This window comes from Gallus gallus, chromosome Z (assembly GCF_016699485.2).
Source record: "Gallus gallus isolate bGalGal1 chromosome Z, bGalGal1.mat.broiler.GRCg7b, whole genome shotgun sequence".
Taxonomy (NCBI): Eukaryota; Metazoa; Chordata; class Aves; order Galliformes; family Phasianidae; genus Gallus; species Gallus gallus.
The window spans coordinates 40,674,387-40,683,450 of record NC_052572.1 but is presented as its reverse complement, the minus strand read 5'-3'; the positions used below and the strand labels follow the sequence as shown (position 1 = coordinate 40,683,450).

Below are 9,064 nucleotides of genomic sequence, written 5' to 3'. Positions count from 1 at the left end.
TCTCATGTGTAATTACCTTTGCATTTGTATTTATAGTTTGAGTCTTAAATTTCACTTCCTAAATAAAAAACAAAAATAAATTAAAAACTGCAAACCGACTTGCATACACGTATGAGTGCATTCTTTGTTTCCCCTTAGCAGCAGGTAGGACGCTTTGCTTCCCCTTTTTTATCGGGGTGGGGGTAATTCCTGCCTTGGTAGGATGGGAGGGGTCGTGGGCCCGGCATGGGAGCCGGTCCTTTAAAGACAATAAAGACAGCTACCGAGCTGCTTCGTGTTCAGGGAAACGAGGCTGGCTTTCCGATAACAAAGGGTGAGGGAAGCACGACGCCTCGGTCTCATATTTTTTTTGTGCGTGCGTTCAGCCACGCGGGCCACGACGCCGCTCCGCCGCGCGCCGCTCGCCTCACTGGGGGCGGCCCCAACCCGCGCTGCCCGCCTCGCGCCTGCGCAGTGTGAGGCGGGAAGTGGCGCTCCGCCGCCGGAGGGCCGGCAGCGCCCGAGGTGGGGCCCGCCGGGGCGTGGCGGCCGGAAAACGCCCGCGTCTCCTACCCGCGGGAGGCGGCGGCATGGAGGCGCTCCCGTCCCCGCTGGAGTCCGCCCGGTTCATCGCGGGCCGCAGCCGAGACGTGTCGGTGGACGAGGAGGGAGCGAGAAAGGTGGCCGAGTCGCTGTTCGATAAAGCGTCGGAGGCGGCGTTCGGCCTGTCGGGATGGAAGTCGCTGCACGAGCTGAACCCGCGAGCCGCCAGCGAGGAGGCGGTGAGCTGGGTGTTCCTGGTGGACACCCTCAACTTCTCCTTCTGGTCCGAGAGTGCCGAGCAGAAGTGCCTGGTGCGCTACAAGGGGAAGGCGTACAGCGGCTACTGGGCGCTCTGCGCCGCCGTCAACCGCGCGCTGGATGACGGTCAGTGCGGGCGGGGCGGGGCGGGCCGCGAGCGGAGGCCGTGCGGGGCTGTCCGTGGGTGGGCGGCTGCCGCGGGGGGAAGGGAGGTCCCCCGTCTTGTAAAAACGGCTTCAGGCTGTCTGCCGTCAGCGCTTTGTGACTTCGGGTGTTTCCATGGCGAACGAGAAGGCCGCGCCAAGCTGACAGCCGTCTGAAAAGCACGTGCCTGCGCGGCGGCGTTCCGACCTTCCGCCTCGTCTGGGTGCGCGCGTTGGAAGAAAAAAAAGTGTTCGAATGTTGCAGGGGGAGACTTTAGTAAAATTTCTCCTTCTTTCCTTTTGAGTTAAAGGAGAGCTTGCAGTACAGTCCTTCTTGTAAACACGTAACAGTGAGGAGCTCGGGCAAAAAAAACTGATAGTAATGGCTATGTGTGGCTGGAGGACAGTGTGTACACCATGCTGAACGATGGAAACAAACCGGTGGGGGAAAGTCACATGGAGAAAGTAAGAAACACACCATCCTGCATGTCAGGAGTTCCTGCCCGAGCAGGGATCACACCAACCAAGCGCGTGTGGTGTTAAGCAGCTGTTTGAGTGTGATCTTCACTGGACAGTGTCAGATTTAAGAGCTGAGAGGCTCTCTGAGTCTTACCGTTGCGGTGGGTCCGTGTGTGAGGTCTCTGGGTGTGACGCAGCAGCCTAACATCTTGCTTTTACTCTTCTGAAGGAATACCCATTACCAGTGCATCGTACTATGCCACCATGACGCTGGACCAGGTCAGACAAGTGTTCCGCTCCGACACAGAGGTGCCCATGCCTCTGCTTGAAGAGAGGCACCGGGTGCTGAATGAAAGCGGAACGGTTCTGTTGGAGAAGTTTGGAGGCTCCTTCCTCACCTGTGTTAAAATGAGTGAGAACAGCGCTCAGAAACTACTACGTCTTGTGGTGGAAAACTTTCCTTCTTACAGAGATGAAGCTGTTTTTGAGGTGAGTTAGTTGGGGCACTGAATTTTTTTATGAACTTACTACTGATTGTGGCTTTAAAAGATAGATTGTGATTTTTTTATTATTATTATTAATTTATTTTTCCTGGAGCGGCGGTCAGTTCAGAATTGGTGTAAAATTTGTGTATTTGTCACAGCTTTTAATACAGAAGAAGGGAAACTGAACATAAGGTCCAAAGAAGGGCCACAAGGCTAGTGAAGGGCTTGGAGAATATGCCCTATGAGGAGCAACTGAAGGACCTGGGGCTGTTCAGTCTCGGGAGGAGGAGGCTGAGGGCAGACCTTACTGCTCTTTTCAAATACCTGAAACATGATTGCAGGGAGAGAGGGTTGCTCCCTTCTCTCCCTTCTCACTGGTGACAGGTGACAGGATGAGGGGAAATGGCCTCACCACCAGGGTAAGTTTAGGTTGGATATCAGGAAGAGCTTCTTTACAGAAAGGGTTGTTAAGCTCTGGAATAGGCTCCCCAGGGAGGTGGTTGAGTCGCCATCCCTGGAGGTGCTGAAAAACCATTTGGATGTGGTGCTCAGGGACATGATTTTGTGATGAGTTGTTAGAGTTAGGGTAATATGGTTAGGTTGTGGTTGGATTTGATGATCTTTAACATCTTTTCCAGCCTGAGCAATTCTATAATTCTCTGATTCTATAATGATTTCTGTGGAACTCAGAAGTAAAATTCAAAGGAATTTGAAGGGAAATATAGCATTATTTTAATATTCCACTTCAAATCAGTAATGGGATTAGTCTGTATAATGAAAATCAGACTTTGAAGCGAGTTATCTAATTATGTAAATTGTTATGAGTAATACAGATGGGGAAGTTAGGTTTTGAAATACTCTTGGGCCAAAGTATATGTTTTCTTTAACATAGGGTAAAGGTATTGAGATTTCATTTCTCTATCAGTCTAAGCCTCTGAAAACGAAATCACACCATTTATTAACTCTAAATGAATATCCATCATCTGAAGTGCTGAACTGACTAGGAACATATATCTTGTGATAATTATAAGTCTTTTTTGTTGTTTTTCTATCCCTAGTGGAGAACTTTTTTTTTTTTTTTTTTTTGTGGGTTGTCTGTGTTCTTCACTCTGTTGTAATCTACTCTGATGTACTCCAAGTTTGACCACAACTCTGTGTCTTATAAATGTGTAACATGTAAGATAATTTCTGCCTGACAAATCAGAATCTTCATTTTTCTTGTCTTTTTTTTTTTCCCAAAATTTGTACCTCTCACTCTCTTTTTTTCATTTACCATGAGGATCTTTGCATCTAATGAAGGAGATGAGACTCCAGTAGTATAAAGAACAACTGACTACTAGGAATCTGTAACTGCCGTTAGTTCAATAGACCTTGCAGGAATGGCTCCAGGCCAGAACTAACCCTAAGTGTCGCACCACTTACGTCAGAGTTGACACAGTACATAAGCTTTTTGCAGCAGTTTCTCTGAAAGAAACTGATGGGAAGTAAATAGAGCATGTTTGGTGTTCTGCAGTCGTCCCTAAACAAGCACCTTTTTTTTAAGCCTTGGTGACGTGTGCTCTGTACCATCTGCGGTACTATTCAGACGTTACATCACCAGAACACCTTATTTTATCTCCAGTGCAGCCTATGCTAAGTAGTAGCTTGTACAGGCCTTTGGAAGAAGTGCCCTGCAACAGTGTTCGTTGGGCCTCTGAACCAACTGCATTTTTCACTTACCTGTGATGCTGAGTAGATGACATCATTTTCTACTTCTTTGTCTCCTACAATGAAGATACTGTTATCTTCAGTAACTTCAAAAATCAGAGGTTCTCTGTAAGTTATCATTGATGTTACTGGTTTAATTTACTGGGACTCTTACGTAAGTGGTCATTTTATGATGACTTTTGTGATCAAAAAAGCAGGCATTTTTCAAGTGATAAATATTTTCTTATCTTTATAGTGACTGTATTCACTGATGTAATGTCTTTCATTAGATGGTGCTGAGTGCTTTATAAAGCAAGGCTCCCTAAAAGCAGCAGCAGACTACAGAATGAAAAGCTGTTCCAAAAATGATCCCAGTCCATAGGTACTGACATAGTAGTGAAGTCTATTGCATAAACACAGAAGCTGTTTTTCTACTTTCACTAGGCAAGCTGTGTATTTTGAAAGTGGGTGAAACAATGCAGATGAGGTTTGCACCTTATTTGTTCTGAAATATATATTTTTTAAGAAAACATAATACAGAGTGACATGGATCATATTGTCAACACCATTTCTGTGCAGCCAGTTGAGATCTCACAAGTAAAGATTTGCCTTCATTAAAAAGAGAACGAGGCATAGGTATCTGACAACATACTGGTGTTTTTCATTTACTTTCTGTAATAGAAACGTGTATGGGAATAAATTCTGTACTGCAGTAAATCATACTGTCACTAACTGCTACAGCTTTCCTATGATTTAACGTCCCTGAGGAACTTGTAAAACTAAGACAATTCTTAGGCTGCATGTCTTTCCAAATTGTATGCTAAAAATCTGTCATAGTTACACATTACTGAATGTAGTTACATATTGCCTGTGTTCTTTTGCTTCCATGCAGTGAAGTGCAAACCAAAACCCCTGAAGTCTTTTTGTCCTAGTATGGGTATTTCGTATTTAGGCATTGTGCTGACTTTGAATACTGGCAGAACTTTAAAAACTGAATTACTTATCAGGATTTTCATGTTCTCACATACAGTTGAATCCTTCCAAGCTTCCAGTCATCAATGCTGCATGTGTGTACCTTTTTGTTTCCCATCATTTTTTACAGAGGTGGTTAGATTTGTGTCTCTTGCTATTTTCTGCTTTTCTTTCTAGCTGTGCTATCACGTTTATATATTTACCAATGCAATATCCCTTCTTTCTTTGAATATCCATAGGCCTGAATTAGCTCTGTCTCTTGATACTTCTCAAAGTAAAGGTAGTAGAGTGGTAAGTGAGGAGAAGTGGTAGCTTTTCTTGGAGTGCAAGGGCAGAAGAGTTGTGGAAAATAAGTGTAGGTTTGTCACCATCAGGTAAAATATTCAGTTTTTGGAGAAATTACACGGTCTTTGAGAGGTAATACCATTCATCCAGAGCTTTTCTTGCTTTCTGATAAAAAGCAACAGTGCTTTTTATCAAGCAAAGAACGGTGGGAAAATTTGCTATAAAAGCTTGATTGTCTTTCCCATATAGAAAATCTTCTCAAACTTCAGATCTGTGCATCATAAAAACTACCAACCGAAACAATGAGCTTATAAATCCATGAGAAGTCCCAGACAGTATTTTTCTTCCAAACTGCAGCGTGAGATGAAAAGTTCAATTTAAAGTCTCTCTTCCATACTGCTCTTGCAGAATGATGTGGTGCTGTTGCTTACTATGGTGCTGTTGCTTACTACATTGGAAAGATCTTAACGCTACTAAAAGAGCAATGACCTTGGTTTTCATTAGCTTCAGGATACTGGGAGCTGTGATGGAATTTGGTGTATTATTATTTTATGTATTTGCCCTGGAGAGTTTTGAGCAGTATTTCATTGTTTCATTATTGAATAGAGGAAATGTATAATTCTGTAGAAGGAAACGTGTGCGTCTGTGTCGAGTGGGGAATGAAGCAGAGAGGAAGTTTGTTTTCAGAATATTTGCAGGAGGTGTTCTCTGAAATGTTGTTGAAGATCTTGTTTTCAGTGTTTTTGTACAATGGCATTTCATGGCAAAAGAATGAACTGCTACGAGGAATGGACTGTAAAATCTGAGCAGTAATATAAAATGAAATACCCTTCAGAAATGCCACTTAGAAATTTTGGCTATATGAGGAGCGCTAGAACAGAACTTCAAGTAAGCAGAATCCCCATCTATCTATGTTTCTGCTTAACTGTTTCAGTTACATCACGTTGTTAAACATATCTCCAAAGCTGGAAATTTGGTCTGTAAAATGACGAAAACAAAAAACTATGAGAATTTTTTCCCTGAAGCTGGGCATTTTGTCATAGAAATCTCAACCCCACACAGATTTTAGCACATTGTTAGTTTTTTCCCTTGTGAGTAATCATATACTTTTTGTATGTAATCACGTACCTTTTGTATGTAAATTTTTGCAGGGTTTACACCAGCACACACAAAAAATGTAACAGTAGTAGACCCAGGCAGTGTTTAAGAAGACCTTATACTTGTGAATACAACAATTACTGAAATCATTTTCTTCTCTGTGGTCTTCAATAAGCAGTATACACTAGACAACACTGAGAATCATGTGTTGCAGTTTTCAGCAAAATTCTTTTTCCTCAACATTAAGCTTTCTTAAGGGAAATTCATGAAATGTGTTAACTGTTTGATTCGTGCTACTTAGCTTGGATGTTCTATGGGCTCTAGGGCTTCAGAAAGAGTGTTTGCAGGACTTTGACTGCTGTTTGTGAAGTGGAAGTAAACCAGCATTAATGTTTTCTGTTTTCTGAGCATTTTTTCAATATAAGTGATTTTTTATTCCACTGCTCTTTTTAATGAGGATTGCACTTTATATTTGTGTGCAGTTCAGTATTTAGATTTTAAGGTACTTTTAGAGTTGCGCTTTTATTTATTGTTTCAGTTAATATTTGCTTAACAAGATACATCTCTTGTTGTGTTTTCTAGGGCAACATAACTTACCTGTCTTTCTCTGTTTTCATTTTCTGTATTTATTGAAGCATCCCTAGCACTTAAACTCTCTGAATTTTTTTCATCAGAAAAAGAAGGTGTCTTTCTACAAACGGGCACAAATACTTGTGGCTGACACATGGAGTGTATTGGAAGGCAAGGGAGATGGCTTTTTTGGAGACATTTCTAGCCTGACTATATTTGCTGACTACAGAATTCCTCAAGTTCTTGTTCATTTAAAAGCCATGAAATATTCTGAAGATCTAATGAAGAAGCTACGCGAAGGTTTGTTCCTTCCTTACTATTGTAAAGTATTCTTTTGTTTTGAATCTGTCTGTTCCTGGGATTAAACCCTGGCAAGGTATGGGTAAAGAGACTCTTAAGGGTTGATTTCAGAGTTTCAAAACAGCCAGTGTTGATGGCAGCACTTTCCAGTATGATTGTGGTTGTGATTTTGAGATTTAGATAGTAGAAACAGCCATTTCTTCATTAGTTCAAAGAACGTGGAAAAGCATGGGGATTCTTGTTTGTCAGTAGTCAACAGGACTTGCTATTTGTAAGAGCGACAAACAAGGTAATAAGATAAACATCCACTGTAAGAAAACATGCCATTGCTTTTAAAGAAGATAATTGCACAGGTCTGGTTCCATCTTACAGTACTTATTAACTAGGAGCTTGAATGAATGAAAACATAAACCAATCCTTTTCGCACTGCACAATGACTGTGTTTATAGGTAGGACTACTGTTAGTGATTTTCTAGTTTCACAGCAAGATAATCAAATGACCCGTATGTTTGAATGGCTGTGGTGGAAATGACCATACCAAGATTCATGGAAAAGATAAAGTGTTCTGTGGTGGTAAATGCATCATGAAATGTTGTGATCTGCTTGATCTTTGATCTTAGTGAAGAGTAGAATTACCCCTTGCAGAAAATAGCCAATTGGAATTATGTTTGAGTATCCCTTTTGACTCCAGAAACAAAATAGTCATATACTGTATAGCCCAGCCACCTGTTCTCACCCCAAGCCCAGTCTCTTAGAATAAAGGATGGCTTCTTAAATGAAAAGGAGGCAAACTTAACAATTATGTACAGTAATCCACAGAAAATGTACAGTAACATAGTAAGTAGTTACTGTATAAGGGGTGGAAATTGTGGTCCTGGAATAGCTTAAACGTGAAACAGAAATAGAAAATCCTGGATATCTGGGGATTCTGTCTCCTGAACGTAACTGAGTTGCTGTCTCTTGTCCTACAGGAACTGTTTTCAAGTCTGGAGACAGAGAGGAGGTGGAGATCCGTGGTTGTTCGATTTGGTGTTGCACACTAATCTGCAAACATCTGCTGGACCTCTATGAGAAGAAGGGTCAAGACATGCGTGATCAGATCAATGCAGTTTTACTTGATTACTATCTCTGGGACTATGCCAGGGACCACAGGGAAGATATGAAAGATATTCCATTTCACCGAGTACGGTGTATATATTACTAAGTCCAGCAAGATTGCTACTGTATTGTTGTGTTTCCTTTTCAATTACAGTTCCTTTTTTTCATACAGTGATTTGTCATATACTGGTTTGGAACTTGCTAAATCAAACAAACACTTTCTGATGACATATGAGTAACTTGCTTGATTTCTTTGAATCACATACTGATTGAGACTGGAGTTAATAATGTAAAATTGCTGGAAAATTTGTAAATTTATAGTGATACGGATTTTATTACTCTTGCTTTGAGTTGTGTGTATGGGTATATACACGTATCTGCATACATACAGTCATGTATATGTACATGTATAGGTTGCTCTGAAAGTAATGCCTCCTATTTATTTCCATGAAAACTGCTACAGGTACAAAGAGCACAGCAACACTGTTTGACAGAGCAGATTCTCAGCAACAAAGTACTATTTTTTTCCAGAAGGTGGCCACAGGTAGCTATACATTTTGCCAGCAATGAACAAATCAGCATGCCATGCCTGTAAAACTCTGCACCAGGGGACGTGGCCCACTGGCACTGCCCTTACTGACGGAATGCACCACCCACCACCTCACTGTGCCCACGTTCATGGTTTGGCCTCCAGAAATGCTCAGCAAGTGTTGGTGAATGTCAGTGGGTTCCACTTTTTCTGCATGGAGGAATTCATTTCCATCCCTCTGCTTAATATGTGCTTCTGTGTCAGACACCGTTCTGTCAGGCTGCCCCTCTGCTCCTATCTGTTGCAGACCAGCAAAATGGAATGGAATGTTGGGGGGAAGGTTCAGCTTCTCCTGTTGTACCACCAGCATTCACCTCTGATATCCTGGGCCAACGTAATAAAACAGGATGTGTTGCTTTTGGAGCAACCCTGTACACAAACATGGGCGCATGGGTTGGCGGTGATGCTATGCCTGCGTGTACTTTGCCAGCCCTACACTGAAGTGACCCGTCCTTCCTTTTATCTGGGGAAAGCTCGCCTTACGCTCCTAAGCTTTATTATTAAGTGATCGGCGCAACTCTCGTAATAAAGTGTGCAGAGCATCAGCGGGCGCCGCCTCCGTTCTTCCGGGGTGCTGCGGGGCCGCCGCGCCTCCCGCC

General features: G+C 42.6%; 1 protein-coding gene across 1 annotated transcript; it reads left to right on the top strand.

The window, feature by feature from the left end:
• Nucleotides 1–550: 550 nt before the first annotated feature.
• Nucleotides 551–9,010, top strand: C9orf64 (C9orf64 homolog). Its single transcript, XM_001231513.7, has 4 exons — nt 551–906; nt 1,612–1,871; nt 6,583–6,778; nt 7,750–9,010. Exons 1-4 carry the CDS (start codon nt 570–572, stop codon nt 7,980–7,982), a joined length of 1,026 nt encoding a protein of 341 aa, XP_001231514.2. The 5' UTR covers nt 551–569; the 3' UTR covers nt 7,983–9,010.
• Nucleotides 9,011–9,064: the final 54 nt, after the last annotated feature.